The 14,991-nt window shown below is 42.4% G+C and overlaps 1 protein-coding gene across 4 annotated transcripts in view; it reads right to left on the bottom strand.

Annotated features, from left to right (window-relative positions):
- The window catches only part of LOC134402588 (phospholipid scramblase 2-like), a 50,803-nt gene that overhangs the window by 4,197 nt on the left and 31,615 nt on the right, over nucleotides 1-14,991 (bottom strand). For 3 of the 4 annotated variants that reach the window (XM_063132141.1, XM_063132142.1, XM_063132144.1), the window contains 5 exons: nucleotides 12,523-12,627; nucleotides 9,817-9,947; nucleotides 8,991-9,033; nucleotides 7,664-7,890; nucleotides 4,254-4,415 (listed from right to left, as the gene is read on the bottom strand). In XM_063132141.1, coding sequence (XP_062988211.1) covers nucleotides 4,254-4,415; nucleotides 7,664-7,890; nucleotides 8,991-9,033; nucleotides 9,817-9,947; nucleotides 12,523-12,627 — 668 coding nt within the window. The remainder of the gene's footprint in view (nucleotides 1-4,253; nucleotides 4,416-7,663; nucleotides 7,891-8,990; nucleotides 9,034-9,816; nucleotides 9,948-12,522; nucleotides 12,628-14,991) is intronic. The other variant, XM_063132143.1, reaches the window with a different exon arrangement.

Below are 14,991 nucleotides of genomic sequence, written 5' to 3'. Positions count from 1 at the left end.
GAACCAAGACTGGAATCACCGCAAGGGGGCAAAGAGTTAAAGCCCTCTTAACCACCCACAACACACAGTAGGGTGGTTGTAGATCACAAGCTGAATATGGGCCGGATTGACACTACTGCTTTAAAGCACTTTATAACAGTTTTATAGCAATTTAAAGCAGTTAAAGCGCTTTATAACCGTTATAAAGCGCTTTAAAGCAGTAGTGTAGATCCGGCCCAGCAGTGTAATGTGGCTGCAAAATCAGCAAATGCTATTTTGGGATGTATTAATAGAAGTATATTTTTCAAATCATGCAAGGTACTGGTTCCCCTCTACTCGGCACTGGTTAGGTCTCATCTTGAGTATTGCGTCCAGTTCTGGGCACCACACTTCAAGAAGGAGGCAGATAAGCTGGAGGGGGTTCAGAGGAGGGCAACGAGGATGATCAGGGGTCTGGAAACAAAGCCCTATGAGGAAAGACTGAAGGAACTGGGCATGTTTAGTCTGAAGAAGAGAAGATTGAGGGGAGACATGATAGCACTCTTCAAATACTTTAAAGGTTGTCACACAGAGGAGGGCCAGGATCTCTTCTCGATTGTCCCAAAATGCAGGCCACAGAATAATGGGCTCAAGTTACAGGAAGCAGATCCCAGCTGGACATCAGGAAAAACTTTCTGTTAGAGCAGTGCGACAATGGAACCAATTACCCAGGTCGTGGGCTGTCCTACACTAGAGGCATTCAAGATGCAGTTGGACAGCAATCTGTCAGGCATGCTTTAAGGTGGATTCCTACATTGAGCACAGGGTTGGACTTGATGGCCTCATAGGCCCCTTCCAACTCCACTATTCTGTGATTCAATCTGTGTAGTAACTTGTACCCTGACCTTGTGAGGTAATTTGCCATAACTAATGGAAAAGACTTTGAACATAGATACAGTAGATCTCTGCAACATAAGCCTTTGAAAAGATTTGGAGTGCTGGTAGCATTCTCGCTTCAGAATGACACTGAACATGCACAGAATGTAAATGTATCAATTTTCAGCACTTTTTAACTTGCTGTACTTGTGGCAATTTTTATCAGGTTGGTTTGAAATTTTGCACAATTGTAGAGCTCATTAGGTAGATTACAGATTGCATGCTTCAAGTTATTCAGGTTTCTATAAGCAATAGAATTGCCAAGCCTATAATGATGGAAACATTTTTCTTATTGCTACTCACCTTAATTATTATATGTCACTCATATAATTTGTAAAGATTTCAGTATGTTTTAGTCCTTGCAATATTAATAGTTGTTTTTCTCCTGGGATGTGTATGCTAGCTATTGCGCTGTCATGTTTTCCATACTGGACCTTAGAATTTTTTAAAAAAGATTTGTATGTAGGATTGCCATTGTAATATTCAATTTTACAGTTTGTACAATGCCTAGAGAATGACTCAGTTCATACAACACTTTTCTCAACAGCGATGTTTGGAGGGCAAACTCCACCCCAGGGTGGAGGAGGTTTTTTTTAAAAAAACCACTCCATCCTGAATCTCCACGCTGTGCAGAGGAGAGTTCCTGCACAACCATTGTGTTGCATGTTGGCTGCAGTGCTCAGTAGAGTTTCCTGTGGAATGGAGTGGAGTTTCTCAGTAGCCATTGAGTTCCTTGGCAAGAGCGGCGAAAGGAGGGAGTGCCACTCTAGGAGAGCCGCTGGGATTGGGTTTTTTGCAGCAATGGCTGATGAGATGCCATTTGGATGACTGGGGGAGGAGAAAGGGTGGAGGAACTGTCAATCAAAAGCTGCATTGACTTTTACTCCACTCCATAAGAGGCCACACACACGCAATGGTGGAGTTGGAACATGTTGTGTAGTGAGTACACCCTACAAACTTCACCTTTGAGTGGAATTTGCCCACTGAGTACAGAAAAGTGTTGTGTGAACTGAGCCAATCTGTTTATAAGTTATCAGAGAAAACCTAAATAAAAAAAACAAAAGGCCTTTGCAGAGCTGGATCAAAGCAGGGAGTTGTGCTCTGAGATCCTCACTCTTATGAATCAACTCTTATGAGTCAACTCATTGGCCTGTTTTGCATGTAATGGCAATTTCTGGGTTATTGTGGGTTAACCCACAAATTGCTGAAATCTAGTGAAAGTGAGCAAGTGTGCCATCTCCAGTGTGCTTGTCACTTCTGCCTTCAGTTAACAACTATTGATCACTAGGCATGTGCTCTGCTCCGATTAGAACCGGAGAATCAGAAGCGAATTGGCCTGCTCCGTCTTGCCCAGAGGCGGAGTAGAAGTGGACCGCGGACCCCTAGAAGCAAGGCAAAGAGAAGCGCCCATTATTGGAGCGATCCTCTTTCCGCGGACCCTTTGATCGCCATTTTGAAACATTTTGCCCATAGGATTGCATTGCGGAAAAGAAAAGGGGATAACTGTGTTGTTTTTGAAGCTATCTTTCTGAATCTTCTTGTGCTTAGAGAGTCATGGCTGGGGGTCATTTTGAGCCTACTCTCAGCTCTCTGCGTGCTGCGGTTCACGCTAGAAATTTTTAAAAAGTAGGGTAAACACGGGGAAAAGATTACGTTTTTCGATTGCTGAGGGGCAGAGTCAACTCCCGGTCATGATCACATGATCCCAATGTTGGAGGAGGGGATAGGCAAAACAGGTAACTTGGGATTCTGGGAAACTTCTCTTTCTACTCTGAACAGAGTTTTCCCAGTGTTTTTAAAACAGTAGCTCCACCAAATGCACAAACACAACCTGAAATCATATACTACAGATAGGAAACACACAGCAGTGCTACCCACCCTAACTTTGGGGAACAACTGAATACATGTGGTACAAGGGGATGAGCTCCCCTAGGGCATGTGGACATGCCCTCACTCTCCTGTACTTGGAGGGCCATCAGAGCCCTCCAAAGAGTAACTCAGTGGAGCAATGCCTATCATGAGTTGAAGTGAGCATTAGCTTCTTAAAAGACTGGTACCTAGACAGGACCAGTCAAATGGCTGATGTTTCCCCCTTTGGGCACGTCCACCACCACCACCCTATTACTGGTAAAAGACAGATATAGCCTTTTTAAAAAAGTTCTTGTTGTTGTTTATTCAGCAACACTGCTGCTTTTAATTCCACCCCTCCTTTGTTTGTTTGTTTATTTATTTATTTATTTATTTATTCCATTTTATATGCATTACTGGCTTATCCTTGGCTCACTTCCTTATGCCCCCAGAAATGTCTGCTGCCTGCCTGCCTGCCTTCCCTCCCTCCTCCCCTGCCCGCCTCGCAAGGATGGTTTGTGTCTGGCTTTGACTCAGGGGAGAAGTCCTTCCTGCGCTCAATTAGACTTTTGGAAGTTCCAAATCCATTTTTCAAGTGTGGAAGAAGATTCATATTTAGGTTGATCTCTCTACTCTCCAATTCATGGCATCTTGGGATTTCCTTTGAAATGGCCCCATTGAGCTGTCTGCAGCTTTAAGCTCCACCAAAACTCAGGGGATGATGGGACTGCCTTGAGTCTTGGCATGCATGTGTATTGTATCCCTGGATAAGCTATCATGGTGGCAAGTTTGAGGTTTCGAACGTGCAAATTGACGGAGCTATCGAAAGGGGTGTGAATGGGGTGTCCGATTTTCATAAATTCCCCAAAAATCAGGGGATGATGGGATTGCCTTGAGCCTTGGCGTGCATGTGTATACATCCATGAGGTGTCATGGTGCCAAACTTGAGGTTTCTAACTTTCACAGAAAAAAAGTTGTATACTTTTTTAGCTTAATGCAAGCCTATGGGGGGGGCGGGAAACAGAGCTCCGATCCGGATCCGGAGCTCCACAGCGGAGCGGAGCGGACATAGGCAGAGCGGGGGCGGAGCGAAGCAGGCCGATCCGCAAATCGCGGATCTGGAAGAGAAGCGGAGTGGGGGGTCCGTGCACACCCCTATTGATCACCCTGTTTGTAGGTTGTTAGCGTGACATCCAAACCTGGATACTCTGGGTAGTTTAGGGTAACCATGATTTGTTGTTTGGTTAACTCCGGGTTGTTTAACCATGAAACAACCCAGAGTGTCCAGATTTGGATGTCATGCTAACAACCTATGAACTTATCATAGATTATTAATTGAAAGTGGAAGTGACACCAGGGACAGTGTGCTCACTCACTCCTGCTTGTGCCCGACAATTAGGTGTGAAGCAGCGCTATGACTATAATGCAATTAACGTTCAGATACAATATATTCTCAGCATCAAAGGTCTTGCTAAGAAACAAAGAAATCCAGCTTTTTAGAATGTGCTTACCTCAAAATTAATATCATCAAAACAGCGGCACGGCACACAAGGCCCAGCCATTCTAAGTACATCTTCTCTGACCTCATTTTGGATATAAAATTTAGGCAGAAAGGGGTGCCACTTCTGCTTAACGTAGCCAATGGTTGTGCCTAGAGGGGCCTGAACTTCAAGCTATAAGAAAAAATGCAGCAGTTAGAATGAAAGCCAACCTTATACTTCTGTCTAGTGCAGAAACACACAAATAAGAATTCATGGGCTTCCATGGAAAAATAAAGGGCTTGAGGATCCACCAGGGCTAGATCTACACTATTGCTTTAGAGCAGTACTGAAGTGCACTGATAACTGTTGGGGCACATTACACATTCTATATACCACTTTCATAGTGTGGCTTTCTGCTTTTTATTCCACATTATCCAAAAGGCGAGGCATAAATCCAGAAGAGGGATATAGCGTTACCATAATGGAATGGTAGGAATTTGACACAGTTATCAGTGCACTTCAATACTGCTATAAAGCAGCAGTGTAGATCTAGCCCTGGACACAATTCTAAGCTCCAACCAAATATGCTCCAAAATTATACTGGATTTGTACACTTAGACACACACACAGAGAGAGAGAGAGAGAGAGAGAGAGAGAGAGAGAGAGAGAGAGCAATAGAAAATGGGGTGCATGTCTCGTTGGATTCAAGTAACCCATTCCTGAAACTGTCATTTTGGGGTGCACTGGAACTCCTCTATATTTCACCAGGCAAAGAAAAATATGTCTATTTAAAAGGTGTTGTAGTGGGTTTCTGCCGTGATAGTCAGACTTTGGGCAATCTGTGTAAAAATTGGTGGAGCCAGGTGGCACAACAATAGCATTCCATGCCTTTTGGAGGATCTCCCTCTCTGGGCTTATCCATGGACCACCAGGGGGCAACTGGGTTTTGTCCACAGAACTCCAGAGTTTGCCACATTTCAAAAAACGGGTTGGAATCCTGCTGATAGTGGGAGACCAGGATGACTTCAGTAGTGAGGTCCCAGTATGTTACAGATCCAACAGAAATGAATGGTAAACCAACATGGCACCCTGAAGGTTCAGGGCTTGGTGCTCTTATACCCTTTTTCTAAGAGCTTCAAAGGTGCAATGGGTGCCAGGTCTAACAAGACAAAGCCACAAAGAACTTACAAGAAAACTCCCCAGTGATGACAGTATGCCGTTCTGTGCTGAAAACAATGGGCTTGACACAATCCATTGCCAGAAGCATCACAAATGCAAAGCAGAGCAATTTTATATGGACAACTTAATCAAAGGAGAGCTGGTCTTGCAGATATTTTAAAAATGGTGTCTTTCCTAAAAGTTAAGATATTCCTGGTCCAACCCCTGGGCTGGTGATTTGACCACATTTAGGGAGATCCCTTCAGAGCTCATATACATGTGCATCATTACATTAGCATTTGCCTATCTTAAAGCTACTAAATACTTGCCATTTTGATTAATTCGATACTGCTGGATCTGGCCTTGTATACATGACCTGCAGGGTTATTATTAGCCAAAGTCACTTTGCTGTCAGTTTCCCCACCCTTGCCTTGCTGTGCTTAGAAAAGGTTTTCTTAAAGTGGTTGTCAACTATCACTGCCAACTATCACTGGAGTCTGCAGCACCTGCCCTAACAGTCTGCATTTAACTGGAGGGAAGCTCAATTATGAAACTTCCTCCTACCAGGAAATCTCTCTGGCAAAGATTTAGCACTTTCCAAAGAGGGGTTCAATATAAAATTTTATCAGTCGTTGCCAGCAGATAAGGCCAAACTCTGTCTCCATCTGCTGCTGTTTTCTGATTGGCTCTGCCCTTGCACTACAAGTTTGTGACCGGTGGGCTTCAGTCATTTTCATCTCTTTCAAGGAGTCCCTGAGGGTAAGAGTTTGAGAACCCCTGTCTTAGCTCAAAATATTTTCTTGGGAAAGGAGGAGTGCATGCACAGATGAGTACACAACTGTCGCATGTTCAGCCGTCACCAATCACAAGCCTTTAATAGTCTGAAATGTAAACATAATCTTGCCATTTTTTACATTGATCCATTTAAAATGGGCAATGCAGCCTCAGTACTAGGGATAGGGGTGGGGATAGAACTTGATGAGCTTTGCTGGTTCGAAACCTCCCCACTCCCAGACTCCTGTCTGACATCCACCAGCCAGCTCGACTTGGCCCTCAATGAGTCAGGCCAGCTGGCAGGTTTTCCAGCAGCACAACAGTGAGGGCAGGAGCGAGAGGGCTCCCCTTTCATGCATCCTCCTCTCCTTGCTTTCAGGCTGCCACTGCTGCTGCCACAGTCTCACAGACATTAGGAGGATGAGAAGAAAGCAGTGCTCCCCTCACAGGAGAGAGAACGAAAAAATTGCACACAGTGACCCCGCTGGGCATTTGTGAATGGCTGCATAGTTTTTTGTGCAAAATGGTGGTGAGTAGTGGTGGGGACTCCTGCTGCCACCTGCTGCTGCCATTTTGCACAAAATAAACTTGGTAAAGTTCCCAAGTGTCGGAAACTTTACTATGGCTCGGCCCATTAATGCAGGCTGAATTTCAGTGTGATAGAAAACCATAGCAAATAAGTGATGTTCAAGCGCACCATTCAGCTCATGCTTGATTTAGCTTTGTGTTTAGGATCGCTACTCATTTTGGGCAAATGGAGAAATTGTGGTTAACAAACAGTGATTGACTGTGAAAGTTGTGCAAAAATTCCTAAATTTGTGCACATCTCCAAAGTTGTGTGAATTTTCCCATAGGCTAAAGCAGGGCTGATTTAGAAATTTGTGCAAATCAAATGGGGAAAGTTGTGCAAATCAAATCCACATACATGTTCAGTGATTTGCAATCCTTTTTGGTGTACTCCTTCTCATGCTCACATTCGAGATTGTGAACAGGGCAGGCTCACATGTTCATAATTCAAACAAATCAAGAAACTCCCTATAGTTAAAATATTGAAATGATTGAAACCATATGAGCAAAACCACTAAGAAACCTAGAAGACAAATGAAATTTCTATAAACTTGCATATGGAGGAATCCCAAAAGGCAATCCTGTTGATGGTCACAAAGCATAATTCTAGGGAAGGGAAATTAAAGGATTCGCTCAAGGAGAGATGACAACCTTACCCAGAGGACCTTCTCTTCTGCCGCTCCCAGACTGTGGAATGGCCTGCTGGGAGAGATCTGCCAGCTTAATAGTCTTTCTGAATTTAAAAAAAGCTATAAAGACTTCTCTCTTCTGGCAGGCCTACCCAGTCAAATTTTAAAATGTCTTAAAAGGTTTTGAGATTTTAACAGTGTATTGGTTTTATTTTTAAAAACAGTTTTATGTATTTTGTATTCTATGTCGTTTCCCACCTCAATCCAGAGGGAGAGGCGGGTAAGAACTTATTATTTATTATTATTATTTACCTCTTGCAAGCAGCAAACACAAGGACAACAACAAATGGAACAATGGAAAGACCTTGACAGTTGCATTACTGGTTGGTTTGTGCTGTCAAAGAGCTTAATGTTGAATGACCGCAATGCCCCATACATATTCAGGGTGAAATCATCATTTTCCTCAGCTGCAAAGTACACCAGCTGTCCCAGAGAGTTTTTGACTTCATATCTGTTGCAAGTTTCGTAGCCACTTATCACTGAAAAGGAAGCAATATCAATACAGCTGTTGAGTTGTTTCAAACGCTTGTCAATAATGTTAAGGAAAAGAATCAGTTAACATATCCAGCCTTCTTTGTCAATCTCATGAAGTAATATATAAAAACATATAGCACGCAAATACCTACAGTCTTATCACCTCTCCAAGAGCTTTAGTTGACTGGGAGCTTTTCCACCCAGGGCTTTTAGCCTGTGATTGAGATTGCTGACTCACAGAATTTTGTGTGTCCTTCACATGACGTTGTCAACCTCCAGAGCCTCTCCCATGCTTTCTGAACTTTATCCTGATGTTTGTTTTTTAAGACGTGGATAATGAGCTATCTAAATGGCTAAATAAAGGAACTTATAGAGGTTGCAGAGAAAAGAAATCTCCGTGGAGAAGAAAATGGAAGTGTGTGAGAAGGTGTGATCTTAACCCCACAAAGAATATGGAAGCCGACGCCCTGGTAAAAGTCTGGTGTGGAGAAGCCCTATTTGTCACATAATAAGATGTGACAATGACCTTGCTGCAGTAAAAAGTACAATCCTATGTATGTTAAGACTGAAAAATGTCCTACAATTACCCAGCATGCCCCACCTTGCATAGATGGTTTGAGGGATGCTGGGATTGTAAGATTTCTTTTTCTGTCTAAACGTGTATAGGATTGCATCCCAAGAGAAGTAAGAGAAAGTGTGTTGTCTTTCACTTGGATTCTTACTCTTGCAGTGATGCTAGCCTTGTTTACCCTTTCTTGCAAAAAAAGACAGGAAAAAAGAAGAACAAGCAACCCCATCTCTTCTGCTTGACCTTAAATTCAAACAGTTAATTTGGTTTTCCCCCTGGTGCTAGGGGTTTCCTCTCCCCCCCACACCTGTTCCTGTTGGTTTGTTTAATTTGTTGTGTTCTATTTGCTCTTTCTTCTTTGCTACCTCGAGTGCTGGAAAAGTGTCTAACAAATGGATTTTAATAAATAAATAAATAAATAAATATTAATATACCCACTCACAAAAAATATCCCAGATTCATAAAGCAAAGCATTTACAACTTGTAATAATTATTGATTGCCCAGTAATTATTGAAGCAATAAAGCAAGATGCTTACTTTCCATGAGCTCAATCTGCTGTTGAATTGAGATCTGATCCATCTGTTACAATGATTTAGAAACAAACAAACAACCTATTAAAATGTAAATTTGTGACAAAAGAATTACATAAATGCAATTCTAACATGTTCTATGGAAAGTCTGGCGCCTTCCAAATGTTTTAGACCAATCTAGTGCTTTCCAGATGTTTTCGACCACAACTTCCTGCATTCCTGACTATTGGGCATGCTGGCTGTGACTGAGGGGAGTTGAAGTTCAAAACACTAGGCTGGGGAAGGCTGTTCTTTGGTAAGTATATTTCCATGACTGATATGAATTGGAGGGCTCTATCATTTTTATTAGTGCTCACCAAAAAAATCCTTCCATGAGAATTTTGACCATTCTCATCCAATTTGATAGGGAAAAAATGCTTTGGGGGTGGGGGGAAATCAAAGGAGAAGAAATTTTGGAGAAATTCTCATAGGTTGGATTTTGGGTTTTTACCCTTACCATGTATAGGAGATAACCAAGCAATAACAAAAGTTCCCTGGGCAGATTACAAAGCTAAAAGGAAAACAAACAAAGAAACAAACAAGCAAGCAACAATAAACAATGTAAAAAATATATGAAATGCAACGTAAAATACATGAAAGCAGTTCTTTAATAACAACAGTTAACCTATTTGATAGGGGGAAAGTTTTGAAAGTTTGGGTATTTTAGGTAGCAAAATACTGCAGCTGCTTAGCTGGCAGGGTTGTTGGCTACTGATCCGCAATTTGGATTGCCAGAATTAAATTCATGTGAACCAGATAAGAAAACCAAACTGAAAATAAGAGTGGGAGATACCTGGCATAAGTATTCTAATCCAGGAGGGCATTTGGGCACTGGAGGTGGTGCTGGCATCCATACTACAGGTGGAGGCGCAGGTGCATTAAGCAGTCCTTGAACTGGCTGAGGTCCATAAGCCACTGGCTGACCTAAGAAAGTTGAAGAACTTTATCCTGGAGGCAGCAAAAATGACAACACTTAAAACAAATACCTAGAGTTTTGAAGACAGTCAACAGCAGTGAACTTGCCCCCTCTTCAGGTGCCTTGCTGCCACTGCAGGAGGGAAGGAGGCTGTGTTTATGGGCTCCACCCCCTCTATTGCATTCCTGTCACCTGACCATGCTACCCTCCAGTTGTTGGAGAGAAAAGTTTGGCGTGGAGAGTCTGTTCTAGATGTGCTTCCTGGTCCCACCTCCTCTGTGGCCTCCCCGTCACCGCTGTCGGCTCTTCACGCAGACTGCCCATGCGATTCAGAACCCTGCGTGGGGAGCCGACAGCAGTGACAGGGAGGCTACAGAGGAGGCGAGCAACCTCGGGGGTGGGGGAGAATTACTGAATAGGGCTTGAGCAGTCATAACATCCATTTCACTTCAGTTGGGTTCATTAGTTGCCTTATGCAGTGGGGGCTGGTGGCTCCAACGTCAGTGAATCCGGTCCGAGTTTCAGTCAGAACCATTCAGAACTCTAATGGAGCCAGCTTTGCAGCTTTGCCTGGAACAGTGACATCAGAACTACCAGCCTCCAATAGCATCATGTGTTGTTTCCATACCAGGCAGTTTTCTCCAGAATGAATATGAGTCATCCACTCAGGCTGCTTCCAAGCAAGGATTTTATTGTGTGATCAGCCTACTTCAAAAGTCAGGGGATTTTATTGGGGGGTGGGGCGGACACATTTCGTATTAAACCTGCAACCCTCTGGTGTTTTCCCACCACCTCTTCCATTTTTTTCTTATTAGGAAAAAATTCTGTTAAGGAAGAAAATACGAAATATTGCTTTTGGATTGCTAGTGCTAGGAACCCTCCATCTGGAAGCACTCTCAATCTTTGTTGACTCTATAATATAGTGAATCCAGGTGATGTTATTGCATTCCAAGATTGTCTGCATTGCCCTAATGTCTTTTTTCTAGGCTGATTTGTGACAATTTAAAAAAATCGCAGTACCACTGTATCCAGTTTGACTATTATGAACTATCACTAGGCAGGAAAGAAAGATGGGAAAGAAACAAACAATTGGCGTGTGGCTAGGAATGGATTCCAGGGAAGCCAATGGGTCAAGAGGGAAATGATGGCGCTGAAGGGATATGGTTAAGAAAAGAATAAAGGAGACCTCTCCATATTGCCAGCTAGAAAAACTGCCTTGCTCCTGGATTTTTGCCAAAACTGCATTGCAACCCTGATGCTTGGGAAATATTAATATACCAGGATGAGATAGTGTCTGCCCATGAGAACAGAAAAATCTTCATATGCAGTCAAACTGAGAAGATCCATCAATGTTGCTATTTAATTCTTGTTGTTTTAGTGTTTTATATTTAACCTTCTATTGGTTTCATTGTTGGATAATCTGGCAGAGGAAAATTATAAATATCAGAAATGAATTAAAATTAATTATTCATTATATGTTTTCTAAGTCAAGTTTGCAAGGGTTTCCCCCCCTCTTCAACTAAAAGCCACTGCATTAAACTGGGGAAAAAGCATCCACAGACGTTGCGTTTCAGCAAAGGGCTAGAAGATCCACTAGAGGGCGCACTGTATTACTGTTTACACAGGTTTTAACTTAAAAATCAACAGGCTGGGTTCTTATGCAACAGATTTTTTTCATTATGTTAGAAACACTACTTCTTTGCTGGCAGATGCTTAGGACACGTGAAAGAGACACAAAGATGGAGACTTTTGTAGTTTCAGTTCGAACCCAACTCGGAATTTTCTTTAACCTCATTCCATTTTCTTCTCAATTATGACTGCAGCTGCAGGACTTCCTGCAAGAACTTGCAGAAGTTGTTTTCTGGTGATTGCATTCTCGGATGCCCGGGGGGGGGGGGGGCATGCCTATCAAACTGTGAATGGATTAGCAACAAAACAGTTAATAGTTAAGAACCAGTGTGGTGTAGAGGCTAAAGTGAGACATAGCTAAAGGGGGGGGGGGGGATCCTTACTCAGCCATGAACCTCTTGCTGGGACCAGTCACTGTCTCTCAGCCAACTCACCCCAGAGAGTAGTGGTGAGGATGCAATTGGAAGAGGCAGAAACATAGAGGAAAGGTGGGATGTAAAATGTCTCTGTGAGCTTCTCTACATGAGAGATTTATTGCATACTCATGATTGGGCACTCATGGAAGTTTTGGGTCCTTTACTTTATGCTGTCAACCCCAAAACATCTCCACTGCCTTCCCCCAATAATCTCACTTTTAAAAAGATCAGAGATAATGCACTAATAAAAGTTATCATAGGATATTGCAGTTCACTAGATGGCAATGTTTCACTTAATTTTGTGAAGCATTGCTAAGAGTAGAAGTTTTCAATTACAAATCACATGGTCCCCATTGGTCACCATCTAAAGGAGCCGTAATCAATGCCAAAAGACCTCAGAAAAGGAAAAAATGTTAAGTGTGTGGGTGTTTTTTCTTAATGCAGAGACACTCTAGGTGTAAGTATAAAAATAGTTGTCTGAACCCACTCTGAATATCCTTATTTCATAAACCTCATACACCCCCACCAACCAACCTACCTGGAATAGCAGATCCAGGGGCATACTGAGGAAATTGGGGTTGGGCAGGTGGATAACCTGGGCCGGAATATTCTGGAGGGGGTGGTAGAGGTTCAGTTTCCTTTGCTGGAAGAAAAGGAAGGCAGGGGTGTGGTTGCATTAGTTTGGTTGCATTAGTTTGTTTCCCCATATTTTTCTGTTATCTATGTCACCATACTCCTCATACCTGCTTGAGACAAACTGAAGTCTGCCAATGTTATGTTTTGTTCTTTAAGGGTGCAATCCTATGCATGTTTAGACAGAAAAAAGCCCCAGCTGGCTGGAGAATTATGTAAATTGTGTAGGACTTTTTCCTTGCTAAACATGCATAGGATTGTACCCTAAGTGGTCAACTCATTCATGTACAGCAGCCTTCCCGAACGCAGCTCCCTCCATGTGTTGGACTACAACTTCCATCATCCCCAACCAGCAAGCCAAGTGTTTGCTGGCTGGGGATGATGGAAGCTGTAGTCCAACACATATGAAGGAAGCCAGGTTGGGGAAGGCTGAATTACATAAGGCGCTGAAACCATCTGGGCCAAACACAATTAAATTCAATTCTTCTAACAACTGAGAATTCTTACATCTGTAGTTTAATATTTTTAAAATATTAGATCATTGTAATATTTGTTTTTGTAGTGAATTAGGTTTACATTTATGGAAACGTTAATAATGTGTTCAATTAAAGAAACCATATAACATGTTCCATTGAACCTAATTATGTGAGTGCCAAACAAATAGAAAATCATATCAATTGGAAGATCTGACTACCTTTGTGTGGGGGAAGCCTGGAGAAGTAGCCATATTAGTCTGTTGCAGAAAAAAACTACAAAGAACCTTGTGGCACCTTAAAGACTTATCAAATGTATTATGGCATAAGCTTCCATGGACTAAAGTCCACATTATCAGATACATAAAGATCCTGTTCAGATGATATACTAAGCCACTGTGGTTAAGCATTTTGAGCTAAACATTATAGCTTAGCATGTCATGTGAACCATTCTTAACCATGTTGGCTACATAACCATGGTTTAAACATGCTCACTAACCATTTGCTGCAAAGAGGTTAGCGGCCTAACTATAGCTTAGGCCTTTGCTAGACCAGGCTTTATCCTGGGCTGATACCTGGGATTGCCCCTGTGCATCCAGATGACACACAGGGGATCCCAGGCTCAGGGAGGGATCAACCCTCCCTGGCCCCGTGATATAGCCTACCCCAGGAGCACTGCGCCCATTGGGGGCAGGGTGGGGGAAGCAGGGAAACAGATTTTTTTTTAAAAAAAATGCTTACATGGGTGCACGAGCATTCGTGCCCATCGTCCCTTTAAACAATAAAAAATGGCGGGTGCGATGGCTCTCTTCATGAGCTCATCGCACCTGACATATAGACTAGCGCAACAGCCTGCGATAGTTACATTGTGGGCTCTCCCCTCCTCCGTCGTGCTTTTTAAGGTAGGACTAGCAAAGGCCTTAGTGTGTTGTCTGAACAGGCCCAGAGTATTATCCTAAGTGGGCAGGTATATCTGATTTAAAAGGTTTTAATTCTATTATTATTTATTACTATCATCATCATCAACAACATAATTTCCCCTTTCTATTGTTCGCTGTTGGGACCTTTTCTTGGATGTAGAGTGGTATATAAATTTGTTTGTTTTAAACCAGAAGAAGTTTTATCTTTTAAAAACCTTTTCATCAAACATGTTTCCTTTTTTCTTTATCATTTTTTACTGTAAAAAATGACAGGGTTTTAAGAGTGGGTAGTCACTCTGTGCTTATCAAGCAGCAAGATGGGTGTTGTTGCTGTTATTTTTTTAAAAACAAAACAAAACACCATTGTTACAGAACAGATCAAGATCCACAGCTTGCTAAGGAGAAGATGCATGTTTCAGCTTTGTGCTACATGCACACATTATCAAAGCAGCCATCACATGAATGACTTCAAAAGGCTCTTGGTTGAAATGCTTACGGTCTCATTGAGCAATGGGCAGAAGCTTGGGTAATTTTTACACACACATGCACAAAGACAAAGGATAACATGAAAAAAAAGAAAGAAAAGAAAACCAACAAATCCTCTAAATGAAGGAAAGGCAGACCTAGCACAAGATAAACCAGAAAACATTTAGATAAACATGAACATGCAGCTAGCAAGATCAGCCAAAGCACAATGGTCCAGACATTCAGACACCACCCATTTCCTGCTCCAGAAGGCAAAGAGTTATTAGGCTGCTAATTTGTAACCTCATTAGGGACTCGTACAGAGATAATGTCTTCTGCCAGAAACACAACAAGAGAGTAATTACTCTTCTAAGTCTTGTCTGCATGACTGAAAATTGGGAGTTGAATCCATACTGGATGAGAGGCAATGCACCCTCAGATATTTCTGCTTCTACAGCATGGATACAATTCCCGCTTCTATATCACATATAGAATTCAGCACTTCCTATTTCAGAC

The sequence above is a fragment of the Elgaria multicarinata genome, chromosome 8 (assembly GCF_023053635.1).
Source record: "Elgaria multicarinata webbii isolate HBS135686 ecotype San Diego chromosome 8, rElgMul1.1.pri, whole genome shotgun sequence".
NCBI lineage: Eukaryota > Metazoa > Chordata > Lepidosauria > Squamata > Anguidae > Elgaria > Elgaria multicarinata.
This window is presented reverse-complemented; position numbering and strand designations above follow the sequence as displayed.